The sequence below is a fragment of the Zonotrichia albicollis genome, chromosome 10 (genome assembly GCF_047830755.1).
Source record: "Zonotrichia albicollis isolate bZonAlb1 chromosome 10, bZonAlb1.hap1, whole genome shotgun sequence".
NCBI classification, from domain to species: domain Eukaryota; kingdom Metazoa; phylum Chordata; class Aves; order Passeriformes; family Passerellidae; genus Zonotrichia; species Zonotrichia albicollis.
The window spans coordinates 28899916-28916547 of record NC_133828.1 but is presented as its reverse complement, the minus strand read 5'-3'; the positions used below and the strand labels follow the sequence as shown (position 1 = coordinate 28916547).

General features: G+C 37.0%; 1 protein-coding gene across 1 annotated transcript in view; it reads right to left on the bottom strand.

The window, feature by feature from the left end:
* Window positions 1-388: 388 nt before the first annotated feature.
* The window catches only part of GRB14 (growth factor receptor bound protein 14), a 58965-nt gene continuing 42721 nt past the window's right edge, over window positions 389-16632 (bottom strand). The window contains 9 exon segments of the mRNA XM_074548593.1: window positions 389-1089; window positions 5019-5112; window positions 8867-8954; window positions 9047-9104; window positions 9226-9342; window positions 11555-11635; window positions 12210-12305; window positions 12495-12605; window positions 13656-13793. Of these exon segments, the coding sequence (XP_074404694.1) occupies window positions 943-1089; window positions 5019-5112; window positions 8867-8954; window positions 9047-9104; window positions 9226-9342; window positions 11555-11635; window positions 12210-12305; window positions 12495-12605; window positions 13656-13793 (930 nt within the window). The 3' untranslated portion in view covers window positions 389-942.

Below are 16632 nucleotides of genomic sequence, written 5' to 3'. Positions count from 1 at the left end.
CTAAGAACTGACTACAAATAGACTTTCATGAGGTTTTCAGCAAAGTCCACTGGATTTACCTTTATTTGTAAGTATTGTAAATTATTGATAATTTACAACTAACTCACAACTAAGCATTACTTTTATTTTTTTAGGGCAATTGAAATTGATTCCTTCCTCAACTGTGCAAAGATCCACACTACTTAACAGGTCTTTCTTTGTGTCAGAGATTATAGGTATACACTAAACCACATTATGCACTACATAATAATTATGCATGCTCATACATTTCACAGCCAAATAAGTGACAGTCCAGCCCTGTATGAAGATGTAGATTTAGTCATTAGATTAGAAAAAAAAAATCCTTTTAAATATTACAACAAGAATAGCACAACTCAATACAACTGAGCAGTTATAAGTGATTTTAATGATTTTTCACTTTTTGGATATGATAATCCTCAAAGTAGCATTCAAAAATATAGTGCAAAATATTTATTCATTTTATTTACAAATAAAATGTGCCGTTCAGCTTCTGATCCTTGCCACAGTAAATGTTATTCTTTTATGTGATGAACAGAAATTATGAGAAACATTTATAGAGAAAAAAGTTAATTTTAAACCTTAGAACAAAGATCTTCCTTCAGTTATATTTTTGTAGGAGTTACACAATGTTTTTCAAAACTGTTTTCAGATGGAAAGAAAACCCAGCAAGTCCAAGACAACACTAAAGAATTACATAGGAAAAAATGGTTTTTCAAAACCATAAAGTTAATTTTGCTGTGACAATCACAAAGCAAAGTTCTTATCTACATAGAATATAAATTAATCTTTTTTTTTGCAGCTTAAACATAAAATCTTTACAATGCAATGGGTTTTCCCCCCTTTTTGCTGTACAAATTGCCTTTGGGGGAAAAAGTATACTAGCATCTTCCTTTCCCTCTGATGAAACAACAAATGCTTTGGTTAAAGAGCAATCCGCGCACAATAGTGTTTTAACTTGCAAGGCAACACTCCTTTATTAAGTTGATAGAATTCCACTAGCTGGATGAGATCAGTAAATCTGGTATGACCATCATCGAGGGTATAGAATAGCTTCCCATCATCTTCCAACTGTAAAAATGGAAAAACAAGATTCAATAAAATCTTCTTTTGCTACAGTATTTTTTTCTGATTTGAATACTTCTTTGAGAAGTGTTCTTACAGACCAACATATTGGTAATCTTACAACGACTGTGAGCAGAAAAAATACAGTGATCATTTATACATCTTAAAGAAAAGATTTTAAGACTTTTTTTTTTTAAAGACCAACAGGAAAACAATGTATTATTTGACTTCAAGTACACACCTAAAAAGAACAGGTAAATGAGTATAGGAATACTCTTTCTGCATTAACAGTACTACTTCATGCCTTTGCTTTGAAATTACAGCTGGGGTTAATACCCAACCCTGAGTTCTTAGAGAGGAACATGAAGAAACCAAATTTGAAGTTACCCATAATTTTCAACCTTTACTCCATTCATTTCCATGATTTTCTCTCACTTTTGTAAGGTGTGATGAGGCTGCACACCAGTGTAGTGGTGTGCTGGGAACTATTAGCTACACAAGACACTACCCATCACAAGAGTGACATGCTTGCTCCAGCACCTCTTTGTTGTAGGGGGAAGAATTGCTGCAGCTCCAAACACGTATTAGCACAGATGTAGAAGAGAAAGAAGAAACTTCAACAGATACCTTGAAAGATTCCTTTTGATGCTTAAAAATTTACAATCACTGTTTCCCTCTTCTAAGTTACTAAATGTTATCTCTTGCACAATTTGTACTGCACTGCTGACTACATAATTTCTTGATTTAGTTCCTCTACTGCTGATATGTCTAGTATCAAGAGGACTAGTGAAATAGTGACTAATTGGTATTCATGTAAATAAAGGGTGAAAAAACCTATTCAAACTATTTTTAAACAGAAAAGGGAAAAAAGATACAAGACTGAAAGAGTATTGAACAGAGGATCCTGAAGTAGGGCTAGCATGGAGTGGCAGATGGTGTGCTAGGGAAAGATGCAGCTACCCTACTTGAATACAGGGGAAAGGAGAAGATATAATTAGCTGTCTTACCTGTAATTAAGAAGTTCTATCTGAAGCAGCTGTTGAACTGCTTATGACTCCTGGATTATTCTACCCCTTTCTACCATGACTGGAAGTAGTTTGTAATTTCTTTATTCTCAGACTTTGGTCAAACCAGGTCAAACTCTGCTAGTTAAGGAATTACCAATGTGAGAATGTGTGAACTCCTGTGCTCCAGCCAAAAACCTGAAAATGGATTATCATTCATTGGACTTTCTTTATGCATGCAATTTTCCTGCCAACACACTGCAGGCAAGAAGAGTTAACAATTCAAATGTCTGTTATGATCCTAATAAGTTAATTCCTTGAAATGAATACCAGACAGATTGCTAATTTTAAAGCTATCAATATTTTGCAAAGTAAAAACTCATATCAAAGTTCTGTTGCTCAAGAACCTAGCATCTTCTGCAAGCTAAGCAGCCTGTTATGAGAAAGCATTTATTAGAAAAAGACAGTCCCAGAACTGTATATCAACTCTTCATCTTTCATATGAATGAAATTTCAGGATAGAAGCCATTGTAGTGAACTTGCATCAGCTTAGAGTGTAAAGGCTAAAAAATACCTTTAAACTAACAAGCTCTCCAATTTTTACAGTACAGGATCCCAAATGTATCCCAAAGTTTTCTTTCTGAACTTTTTACAATCAATTCCCAACAACCCACCTGCAATACTTGTTGCACAGGTTGCCAGTGTTAACACAAGGCACCTGCTTGCATGGGTGAGGCATGAACTAGCAAGCTGCACACCCTATCTAAAAGCGGACATTTTAAAGTGCAGCATAACCTGAAGCAACCTAAAATACAAGAGAAAAATAAGTCATCTAGGGATTGGATTGGATTGTTTTTACCTTGTAAAGAGGCTTTGTAAATTACATGTATTTGTTTACATTTAGTAAGAAAGTTTGCCTTCAGAATGGCTGGAAATCGGTAAGTGTTTAGAACAGTAGAATTTGAAATTCAAAAAGGTAACCTTGATCTTCAACTAATAAGCTATGACTTTACTACAGTAATATAAAATGCCTTATTTCTTAGAAAATGATTACTTAATTTAGATCAGCAGCAACTGGAACCAAAACCCTTCCTCCCTTAAACAACAATTTTCTTTATCTTTAAAGAGCACCATTCCAGCAAAACCAGAGCACATTTAAGTCAGGGTATTGAGAATGCAATGAGGGTACTGAATGCAACCGGAAACTGACAGAAAGGAACATGCCAATATTTGGGGGACAACAGCTTCCATGCTGACACACTCTGTCTGGATTAAGCTGTTCTCATCATGATTTATTTTTTCTGGCTACTATCATAGGAGAAATTGCTTTAGTTAAAAAACAATTCAAAAACGTTTCCTTCCAGTAAGTCAAATTTTGCACTGAAGTGATACAGGTCTTCTCGATGAAAAGCATGGGAAATGTGACTCAAGTCTGTAGATGACTACATCAAAACTAAGAATTACTGGTTCATCCAAAGATTCTACAACAGGAGAGCAAGGCTTTAGCACATTCTCATGAAGGGAAGAAGAGAATCATCCATCTCGCAGGCTACTGAAGATAACTGCAGCGTCCTGCTATACCTGTGCCTAGAGAAGAGAGGGTCTGTTTCCTGATAGGGAAAGGGAAAGTGGTCTCTTCAACCTGAGAGTTAAAGGACATCCCAATAAACTAGAATCATATACTCTCTGTATGGGATTTAGAAGGTTTTCTAAACCACACAACAGTTATACCAAAGTAAATACTAGAAGTGACTACAGTCAATGAATGCACAGAGATCTTACACCTGGGATTCTTATAAAGGATTATATGTTGATGATCCCATGGGATCCAGTCCATAATTATCACTTTTGGATGAAGGAATCCTCCGTATTCTGTACCTAAACACAACAAAATCCTGGACAATTCTTATAGGTAATCTGAGCAACTTATTTCCTCCTCTCAAATAATGCTTCGGTTTTATACTACATGAACCTTTTTTAGTAGAGAATATTAGCTACAAGCCCTAGGTAAGGCATACAGAAATTTGGTGAATGATCAGAGAGAATCAACAGATAAAAAAAAAAAATAGTGCCAGTAATTTCTACTGAGAAACAGCAGAATCTGCTAGAAACTTCAGGAGGAAGATACATGGAAGCAAGAGTATTATCTAGTCTGCAAGAAAGGTTCTTGTAAAGAGAGACAAAAAAAGCCCTGGGTCTGCTCAGTTATGTCAAGCATCTGTGGCCAAAACACTAAATGTTCAAGTATTTTTCAACTCAAGAGATACAGCATGTAAAGAAACCCACATAAAGCACCTTGTGAGAGAGTGGAAGCAATGAGGATGGCTAACCATTCCCTCAGGATAACTGGACAATATGTTCAATGAAAACTAAGAGAAATATGATTTCAGCTTAGTAACTTCCAGCTTACCTATAAAGCAGCTGGACTAAATAACGATTTTTTTTGTTCCTCTGAATTTTTTTTGTTCCACAGTAACAAGAGAGGTCAACAAAATATGTCTGACTACAAATATTGAAAATAACCTGAAGAGAAGACTCAGTGAGATATGGACACATGATGGAGGCAGTCCAAAACAGATGACTTAGAAATTGTGTACATACTGAAAAGTAACAGGAAACATGAACTCTCTTAAAACATGATTTTCATGCCATCAGGGTTGCTTCTATTCCAATTGAAACAGATTTGTTTAGTTTTTCAAGAAAAACTTTTTAGGATTTTGTAATACTAGTCAAGCTTTAGAACAAATCAAACAGCAAAGCTCAAAACCATTCAACCCTACTAAAGAATACTAATTATATTTAGTGATACAGGTATGATGTTTACATCTCCCATAAAACAACAAAAGAAGAAAAAATCCATCCATATTCTACCACAGTTCTTAAATTTTTTGGTTTTACAACTCCATTTATAAACTGAAAAAACTTACTTACAGGTACAATTTGAAAATGTTTTATTTTTAATCCATGACTCAGTGACAATACAAATGTTTTGGGGTTACTTTGGCTATCACGAACCAGGAATACCCTAAAAGAGATCAAAAAGTTTCAAAGTAAGAACATTTGAAATCCTTTTATAAACATCCAGTTAAAACTGTTCTAAATTCATTACAGCAAGTATTAGTAAAAGCATAAATAATATCAATTATATAAGTTAGGCTTTTAATCAGTATTTCTTTGCAAATTAGTCACTGGGAATACTTTCTCTTAAGTTCTTCTTCACCTTGTCTATTATGTGAAAAACATGCATTCTCAGAATAAATGACACTGTAGGCGTCAGTTTTTACACTGCATAGAATTACAATACATTTCTTCAGACAGAAAAGCACCCTCAAAGTTTGTGCTTTGAACAAAATTTTTCTTTGGACTCTGACTAGAGAAAACTTGAATTTTCTAAATCACAAGCATTTTAAGTAAAAGTCAAAAGGTAGTTCAATAGGAATTTTACAGAAAAGATAATGCAAGGCACACTAGAATGTTCTTCACATCTGGCCAATCCTCATAAATGCATGCTCATTTCTGCACAGCAGCAAAATTCCCAACAAGACAGAGCTACACTCTGCTTGCTTTATGGAATGATTATTCAAATCATGACATACTGAATGACCAACAATGCCACTGCAACTAAAATTCACTGATAACTTATTCGAACCAGAACATGCACAAACATAACTTTGCCATAGCCCTGGTAGAATAATTTGGTAAAGACAAAGGATGATTACCAGCATGAGACAGTTTTCACTGAATCACCTGGCTTGGAATATTGGCAGAGTATTGGCAGAGAACAGTTTGGAGGACAGGGAAGAACCTGTAGATAGCTTTGGAGTGGAGAGTCTGAACTGCTCATACTGAGCAGGTCTGGAACAGATATAGCTGTCCATTGTACCAAAGAAGGGAAATGGAGGGACAGCCACTGGCAAGCATGCTCCTCTTTCAGGACAGAAAAGAAATGGGCAAAATGGACTTGCAGGTTTCAATCGAGTGAGCTTTAGCGACCACCTAATCATAACTGTTTGTCCCACCACGCACCAGAAATGAGAGCCTGGGTACCACATGAAAAGAAAGAATTTCAAGGGGAAAAAAACCAGCCAAAGGTTTGCAGTGAATTTTCACTGACTTCCAGCATGGATTCAAAGTACTAATTTCATTCTCAAAGTTTTTAAGAGTTCTATTTTTACACAGTAAGAAAATTCCTGGAATTAAGAAACCTGGAGTCCATGTTCATTACCGTTTCTGTCAAAATGCCTGAGCCCCGTTACTGATGCAGGTTCCCCCAAGGGCTGCTGCCAGCCCTGCGCGCGGCTCGGCACGGCTCGGCTCGGCACGGCACGGCTCGGCTCGGCACGGCTCGGCACGGCGCGGCACAGCACGGCTCGGCTCGGCACGGCACAGCACGGCACGGCTCGGCTCGGCTCGGCTCGGCTCGGCACGGCACGGCACGGCACGGCTCGGCAAGGCACGGCACGGCACGGCTCGGCACGGGCCGTGCACCGCCGGCAGCGCGGGCTCCGCTCAAACCGGCTCGCTCCCACCACCTAGCGGGCTCTCACCCTCCCGGGACACGAGCGGCATGCTCACAGCACTCACAGATCCTCTGCACTAACTTCCATACTTTATACGTTTGTCATCAATGGCGGGCACTTCATTTTTTCCAGAAAAATGACACTGTACGAATGTGCCACTTTGCAGATATCCAACATGAGGTCTCTATACCCAGTTACTAGGATCCACATTTAATGATACACAATGTAATCACTTTTATTGCTTCTTATTCGTCAATTCTTTTAAAGTACATTTTCTTACTTCTTTCCTAGTTTTATCACACATATAAGGAACATTTCTTCTCCTTCAGATAAAAAGACCTTCATTATTTTCTAAAATAATCACAATTACCTACTTTACCTATTTTAGTTGTCAAAGAACGTTTAAAATTTTTGTTATGACAAAAGGGCTGTAGTTCACAGAATCTCAGAAATGTTAGCTGCAAAGAGCTTTTTAGACATGCTGGATGACTCCAGTCAACTTCTCCCTCATGAATTTCTCTGAATGACGAGCTAGACTTTTTCATGGGCCTTTTGGTAATGCTCTTATCCTTTTCATCAACCATTTATCACTGAAAAGTCTTCAAATATACTTTAGGTAGTAAAATACAGAATGTACAATATTACCATATGAACTTTTTTAAGAAAGTTGGTTTAACACCAGATCCAAAAACTTTCCTCCTTCATAACATGCCTTAAGATTAGTGCTGTTCCTAATTCGGTTATTGGGCTATCCAAATTCTAGAACTACTGTAGCTAGTTTATATAACTGCCTCCTTGTCTTCTAAAAGCCATCATGAAAAACATATTTGTTGGTACATACAGTATTACAGAGGCCCTACTCCCTTGTCATATATGCATGAGGACTAATTGCTCAGGATCACCTTAAAAGGCCCAATATGGATAATTTTCTCTGCCCTTACTCCCAGAAACTAAAGTCTTATTTTTCCTATTAAAAATGGCTGCATTTCTGGTGATAATTTATGCTTTCAGATCATCACAATGATGTCACATGATGTCATGTGTTCATTACTTCACTGTAACTCCTGAATATGTATCTGACACATATGAGCACTCCTACTAACAGTGTTCCAAATAATTCTGCATAGTCCACACAAAAGTTTCATCCTCCTCAAAATCCCACTGCACAGCTATGAATGGCTCCAAGAATATAGCATAAACAACACTGTACTGAACCAATGCTAGCAAGGTATTCACTTTCTCATTTCAGTGTGTTTGTAAGAAATACCCTGAAAGATGCATCAGTTCAGAAATATATGTTGGATTCATCCCCATGTCCTGTCCCACTCTTCTAACAAGTGCAAAAATAAATGCAGAGCACAGAACCAGCTTCAAGATGATAAGCCAGGCTTAAAAACAAGACTCCAGAAATTTAAAAAAAAATACAAAAGTGGAAGTCCAATTAACCATTCCTGTGCTGGGTTTGTCTCTCTTTGTCTCTCTTTCCTTCCCTTCACTTTTTTTTTTTTTTTTTTTTCCCTGGAGCCCTTTCTGTAGATGTAGAAAACAATATTACAACATACTTAATCTACAGCTGAAGGAATTTAATGATGATCCAGGTACCTAACTGGAAACAGACTCAGGAAAACTGAGATTTTTATGGAATTACTCATTGAATGAAGGAGGCCCAAGTTTATATTTAATACAGGACTAAGGATAAAATTGCAGGAATGAAAAGCAGGAGGATTTGAACACAAAATGCCTACTCGCTTTGTCATTTTTTAAATTAATATTTAAATGAAATATTAAAAAGATTACAGTCTTATCCTAACGTTTATTGTTTACTATTAAAGAATGACACAATTCTTAGTCAATTAATGAGAAAAAACCATACATTTTTTTCAATGTCTGTCTCAGCACAGTTCATCTTAGAGTACTGTTTTCAGGCTTTCTTTCACTCTTTCATCACTAATAGAGATACAAAAGAGTGGTGCCAAGGCTGACAGCTCCAGAGAATCCTGTGCAAAGACACAGCTCTAGTGCTTGGTTCTGAACGGACACAAATAATCAGTCAGTGACAGAATCAGCCCTAGATCACCACTACATGGCTTCCAAATGATATAGAATAGGAACCAACTGATAGCCCTATATAAAAGACTTTTTATCCCTATTAGGCAAGTGCAAACTCCTTGCTCCACCTCCCCCAGTAAGAGGCACATGAAAGCAGGAGTTGTTGGCTAGAAACATGTCTCAGAGAAGCTAGGTAAAGAATTAACTTACCCATCTACAAGTCCATGCTGCAAAATAAGTCTCTGAGCCTCTTCTCTAGAGATTTTATGATGGAACCATGACTGAGATCTGTGTATAGCTGTAGAAAAAAAGATCAGTGAAAAAACATTTTCCCTTTATTGAAAGAACCAGTTATTGCATTTGTCTGGCAAGGAATTAACTCACACATACCCATATTAGACATGGCAATAGGACTACCATGGGAGTTGAGTCGGAGACACCCTCTCCTCTGTATGAGAGAGAAGCAAAAATGTGACTTCAAAGCTCTTTTGTTAAAAAAAAACAAACAAACAAAAATAAACCCCACCAAACCAGAAAATAATATTCTGATAAATCAAAGATATTTATACCCGCCATGCTAATCCTTCTTCAACTGCAACTGAAAGGGCTTCTGTTGGATTTTCTATAATTCTGCTTCTGTGTCCTGAGAAATCCATTGCTACTAAAGAATTTTCTGAAATGCTTCTCTGCAACAAAGAAAAATAAATTTAGCTTGCTCACTTTTTACAAGATCCATCATTTAAAAGCCAGCTTCTGAGAAAACATTATGTTTTGTAAGTGATATTTCAAGTATTGGCAGTGTTTCTCATCAGAGCCAAGCTCATTTTACCCTAGGGAGCATTTATAATTCCAGCATGCTGCTGCAAAGCTCAATTTTGCAGTCTGGCTGGACAGACCATTTTTTTGCATTACTGCAATGGATGACAAATATATCACTTTACCATAAACTGTATTTATATTTTTAACTATAACTAGCCCTTTCCATGTCAAAACAAGTCAGGAAACTGTTATTAAGATGTCCAAGTAACAGGGAAAAAAAGGTAAAATACAAAATTATTATACATAATGATCCAATTAAAAAATATTCAAAATATTTCATTAGAAATATGTCAGATTTATATGTTTGCTATATAAATTTCCATTCAGTTTACCATATTTAAGCATTGAAAACAGCAATTTCTATGGAGTACAACTTCTATTTTAATACATCACTTCTAACTCTAATCACAGACTCAATAACTGCAGCATCTGTTACAAAAAAAGCTTGTGTTTTTTTCTCTCAGTGAAGATCAATTTTGTAACAACTGAATAAGAACATTGAGGTTTGACAAAACAGTCCTAAAAATCACCAAAATGTTTCTCAGAAACCAAGGTTTACACAATCAGGTTTTATAAGAATTGTGATGGCAGGCACTGGAATATCTAATAAATGAAAGAGCATTCTACAGGTTAAAACAACATCTGGACACAAGAGGCCCAGAGTTCTGTAGGGTTAGCAAAGCTTCCCAGTCCAAAACCAGAGCAGCTCTGGTTTTTTGGGCTTTTTTGGTGGTGGTTTCTTTTGGGGTTTTTTTTTTGCTTTGCTGCAATCATGAATATAACTACAAATGGAAGACAGCAATTCTGTAGTTCACTGTACACTGTGGACTAAGGTCTATCTGAATAACCTGTAAAGAACTTTGCAAAAGTAAAAAATAAGGGCAAATTAAGAGAAAATGTTTGCCTCTAGCAGGGTGGAGGAAACCCTCTGTAGATGACATGGGTGAGAAATGGAGGGATGTGAAACGTGGAAGTGGCTTCCTTATGAAGTACGTTCATCAGCGTGTGCGCTGAATCCGCAATTATTCAATTTATTGTTTTATTCATGGATTATACACGAGTAGAAAAACAGTGCCATTGTTAGCAGTGGGATAGATTCTGCCTGTTAGAAGCTATGGGAACTAAAATGCACACAAGACTGAACGAGAAGACAATCAGTAGTAGCTCTCTGATCCATCATAATAGCAGCAGCTGGCTATTGCAGTAGCTTCACAGAACACAAACTAAGGCACAGGCAGCATATTAAGCACATGCTTAATAAGCCATGCTTATTAGCAAGATCACTGAAAACTACTTTTGTGAATACCTGTGATGGCAAATGCATTTTTTGGCATTTTATCAGCAAGAACTATAAAAAGCTAAAAAAAATCACTATAAAATCATTGTCACAGATCTTGGCGAAAAGTAATTTTTATCCAATTTAGCAAAAACAAAACACAAAAGGGATATAAATCATCCATGAAAAAGTCTGAAATTACTCATAAAGAGCAGGGATAACGTAAGATATAAAGAAATGGAAAACCTCATCCAATCCCAACTATCCTACTGAGAAGAAGGACACCATATCTTGTATAGTCTGCTTTTCTCCAAAACAGGAGAAATCTGCCAAATTACGGTTTTCCCCCAAAGACTGGTCAGTATTACACCAGCTCAAATTCATCTCAAGTACTTAATGTTTTTGGGTATTTTTTTAATTAAAAGAGGAAGTATACCAAAAAGGATTTGTTACAATCTTCTTTTTCATCACCATGTGTAACCTTGAACACTTTGCTTCTCTTTTAACACATTTATGGTCCTGCTGCTTTCTTTTCAGAATCTTCTTTCCATTCAACAGCATTAAGCCAATGAACTCCCAAAATACTGAAGATTTTACAAAGAGAAAGCCTTTTAACTCATTTGTTAAATTGAAATTAATTAATTAGCTCTCTAGTCAACCCTCGCAGCCCTAAATATTTCGGCAAGCGTTGGCACATGCAAGGTTTTGAAGGAGCAGGTCAGTAGTGTAACTGACACAAGTTACTTGAAAAGAGCACAATGGCAGAAACATGTATTTATTCATGGAGCTACTGCGGGACATACCATAGGTGTTATATTCAAAGGGCTGCAGCCACTTCTACCTTGATATGGTTGCATGTAATTCTGATACAGCTGCATCCCATACTAAAACCAGAAAATAACATGGTTAGCATTTTAAATTATAAACCTAAGCCAAGTAAGGTTTTTTCCAGATGAAAAAGATAGCACACGCCTTTTTTTACCATTAAAAACCAGGGAGAAAAGCTGTTAGGGTAAGGAAATGTACATCATCACTGTTGCTGCTGTCTTTATAAATGTTTCACTTTGCATGAAATACTACCCATTTAATACACCAACTGGCCTGTTCCTATTTTGTCACAAACAGTCACATTTTAAAAACATTAAAGTTCCCTTGTTGTGTATTCTTGTCGCTTTGTTCAACATTACTCAGCAATCTCACACGAATTCAACATGGTTACACAGAAACATATGCTTAATGTTAAATATTTTCAGGACTGAGGCATCATTCCACCCCTTAAAATGATTTCAGGATTTGAACGCTCTCTTCTTGTGGGGATGAAAAAAAAAAAGATTTCAAAGCACAAAATTGATACTGCTATTGCATGGGAACCTAAAATGATGTTACCTCTCTACTCACAGCATCAAAATACCACATAGCACACTTAAGCAAGAAGTTAACTCCACACAGAAAAATTACCTTGAGTAACCTAATTGCTGTCATCCAACAGGTCCTACTTTGTTCATCATCTGCACAGAGCTGTTTCAGGTCTCTGGTTCCTCCTGATTTGTTAGGCTAGAAGGCCACAGCACATTTTTTTAGCATTAAAGCATATCTTGAAGATAATACCTGTTGAAATAAAAGCCACTAATTCTCCTATTTTATAATAGACAGCTGAATATTGCTTTCAAAGCCTTAAAGAAACTTAAGCTTACCTAAAAACTGTGGCTTGCTTTAATATGTATCAGAATAATAAGCTTGTACCTTAAAGCAGAATCCATAGTTTGTTGGTGCTCCAGAAATCTTTTTGCCTGTTAAAGACATGTACATATCACTATTGCTGAATTCACAGAAAAACTGCAGATGCCTTGGCTCCTAAAAAGAAAAGTAATGTAATACCGTTAGACTACTTTTAGCCAGCCTCTCCAGATAAGAAACTTGGAAGAATACAGTAGTTATCCTGTTCCAAAATACAGTCTTACAAACTGCAGTTTCAAACATGACATCATGAAGTCTAAAAAAGAGGCAACTCAATATTCATTTCATAATGCAGAGAAAAAAGAAATCAAATCAGTTAAAGAGTTTATTCTTCCAGAGGGGAAAAAAACCCCAGACTATAAGTTATATAATTTCTGAGAAAACTTCCACTAGATCCAAGCAATAATAAAATTAGAGTAGGAGGCAAGTTTTGAGAGCAGCATGCATTTCAAACATCAAAACAAAATAAACTTTCATAAACTGAAAAACAACATACTGTTATAATTATTGCCCAGTACCATTTCTAACCATTATCTCTCCCCACTAAGTTAATTACGTCAAGGAAGCAAACGAAATTTGCCAAAGGATACAAACCAGCTCAATGAAAACTTTGGCAGGTAATTACAGAAAATCCAACACATGAATAAACATTGCTTTGAGTAGTTTATGTAAAAGGTTTCTCAACTCCAATGCTTAATACCATAAGGCTTAAAGTACTACCACCAAAAATTTGAACTAGTAGAATGAAAAACCGTCCCGTGACAAATTTTGAGAATTCCCAAATTTATCTGTAGAAATTATTGTTTTATATAATTAATTACTGATCTGCTTTTCAGAACATCTAATTATACTTCAGAAATTTAACTAGTATTTGACAATTTGTCTTAACAGGGTACGCTGTTCTGAGAAACACCAAGCAGAAACGAAGCAAAATTATCAGGCAAAAAGAAACCAGAGTTTCTAAGAAAGCACCTTCCCAGTTTTGTATCTCCATATCTCTCTAGATTTTATCTATAATAACTAGATTTATTTTTTCCTTTTTTTATCACTCTAAGTTTAATTATTTGGTTATAAATTTTGGTTGTTATTATTACAACAAATGATAAATACATACATATTTGCTCTGACTTCACAGTTCTTGCTCTCTGTCTTTTATTTCCCCCTTACCTTAGATGTACCTTTAGTGGAAAAATAAAGGCCAGATCTTCTCAAAAGAAAGTACAATTTTTTCCACGATTTTTTCCCCTGCTCCTTTGCATGCAAATAACCATGAATCTCAGGATATGTGCTGGAGCTAAGGAACATCTGAAAGAAAGCATCAGACATGCATTTTTCTTTTTCTCAGAAATCAGCTTTGTGTTTCACTAACATACTCAGGGCTAAGGGGAATAACTCCTAAATACACTATCACACCACAGTAATTCAGTTATGATCACATCTAATCTCATCAACAGCACTTCTCATTTAAGGCATGCAAGAATGTTACATAATTCCAAGGTATGCTAAGCAAGTTACATATTTATATGGAACCATATGGTTTGAAATGAGAGCATTACTTCTGCGGTATGTGAACTTCTGCAACTAAACTAGTGTAAGAAGTACTGATCCCATGCCTCAGACCCTATTTATATAAAACTGCTAATCAGTGCTAACAACAGAAGAAAAAAAATTATGTCACTCCTTTCATCCGCCACATTACAAACCAGAGAAATGAACTGACCCGACTTAAAATTAATTCAGCAAACCACACACTGAATTACAAAAACATTTTCAGAAGTAGGGAAGAAAGGGCTCTGCACCTGAAAGGTGCTTCAGGAAGAGCTTTAGTAGAACCAAAACCAGAGAGACTGGGCCCATCCCCAAGACAGCTCCTGCCTCTACTCAGGATATTCAATTACTTCTCTTCAGCAATTTCATCAGACATTGTCAGATGGCAACACAGCTCTTATCTTGCTGAGGCTTTGACAGTTCTACTCAGTCTTGCTGCAAAAGTACCCACTAAAAGTGAGCAACCACATTAACTTTACTCCAATTCCATGTAATGCATTCATTTTTATCACTCTTCTTCCAATAACACTACTCAGACCTGACTCTAAACATATTAACCCAGAATTCTTCTATTTCTGTACATGCCACAGAATCTGTAATCTCTGAGCTCTTCTAGGAACCTTGCCCCGGGACTGGTCTGTGGTACCATAAATTCTGTCAAGGCTTGCATAGAGGTATGGCACAAAGGATTTTCTGGTCAATATCTGCAGTTTTCATTGCTGAATTTTCCTCCCACACACTTCTATTTCCAGAAAATCTTATTTGAGGAGTGAAACAACAGATTACAAGGCAAGAGATGCACCGGCCAGTACTGGACTCCAGCAGAATGAAACAGCGAACGCTATTTTGGAAGCACACCGAGTTCTCTGGCCACTAAATAATACAGTCCAACCAAGATATACAAGTTTTTTTTGACTTTTATTGTTTTTCTGCCTTGCAGTGAGTTTTTCTGCCTGCATGAGTACCAGCTGCAGACCAGCCTGAGCTGGTGTGAATGCAGTAACAGGAGCAGGGCCCCACTGGCCAGGGCAGGGCCCCAGCCCACCACCAGGGCTGCATTATGAGCAGCTTCACTGCTATTCACCTGAACAGCCCAATTACAGCAAGCCTAGGTACATCTAGCTACACGTGCTGCTGGCACACAGCTGTGTGCAAATGCAGTTAAAGCTATTTTAGCCACACTGAAGCAGATGGGTAGGTCTGGGTACATGTTCTGGCTGTTCATCTTCCCTTTTGCCATGTACTAACAGGTTCACTGGTGGGATATATGCAGGCTCAACTGAAAAAGTATAAAATCCATAAACAAAGTAACTTATAGCCTTAAGAAAATCTAAACAAGCCAATGTATGCAAAAACAAAAGAGCATCTTTTTAGGCTTTAATGTCTCTGCTGAAACTAAAAGGAGTGGTTGGCTTCCTGCCTGCACAAGTGTCTTCCCCAGGATTTCTGCCATAAGAGCTTCAAACCAGAAATGTTGTCATGAAAAACACTTCTCTTACTCAGCAGACCAAAGTGGAGGAGCAATACAATGCTAAGCTTCGACAGTCACTGTTGTACCCATGCTATCAATTAAAATAAAGTAGCAGTAATGCTAGTAACAAGGCAATCTTAAATCCATCTTTTCCTTTCCAAGGAAAGACAGCTGAGGACTATGTGAGAAAATAGAACATGAACAAGCTGTAGTCAAAACCATTAACTGTCAGAAGGATGAGCAGTAAAAATATTTCAGAGTGAGAACTGAATGTCTGTAATAAATGCCAAAAATGAATTATAGTAGGAAAGAAAATTTCCTTGTTTTTTGTTTCAGCTTGCTTTTTGTTGGGGGTTTTTTGTTGCCCCTTGTTTTGTTGTGGTTTTTTTTTTTTTTTAATAGTTACATATAAGTTTGTTATAGGAAGGAATGGATCCCTGTTTATGCAGATAAAAATAAGAAAAATCCTTAGTACTGGAAGAAGAGAGGAAAGCTAAACGATAGTACACTGCAGACAGGGACTACTGGTCACACAAAATGTAGAAATAAACTTGCACCCTCTACCCCACACAGTGAAATATATACCCTGATAAGCAGAGTGGTGTCAAATGCCACCATGTCCTTCAGCTGCTGATAGAGACAGCACTGAGGAGTTGAAACATATGCAGCGTTTCAGGGAGTTAAAGAAGCCATCATTATACTAGACTTTGTGAATCATGTTGAATTTGATGACTGATTTCTTCAAAGATGTGATGACAGCTAGCCAGACCAATGCTACTGGGAATGAGCTGGATTTTTACCATGAACCTCCTAAAAATTTTGGGAGGATCAAGTAAGTCTAGTGAAGAATTGATTCTGAATCTCAATATTGTCCCCTATAGACTTCAGTCCACCTGAAAGGTTTAGACTGGGAGGCCAACAAAACCTAGAGTGGAAGACAGAATAAGGCAATGGGGAGATTAAAACAACATCCAGGAGACTGGCAAGAGACTGAAATGCAGTGCAGGTCTGCTTCAGCCTGGAGCCTGGAATGGCAGTCACACGAGAAACTGGTTAGGGAAAGAGGGACTTGCTATGGCAGAGAGATTAAAGAAATTGAAGCCTGGCTCTTAATAATGATCTTAA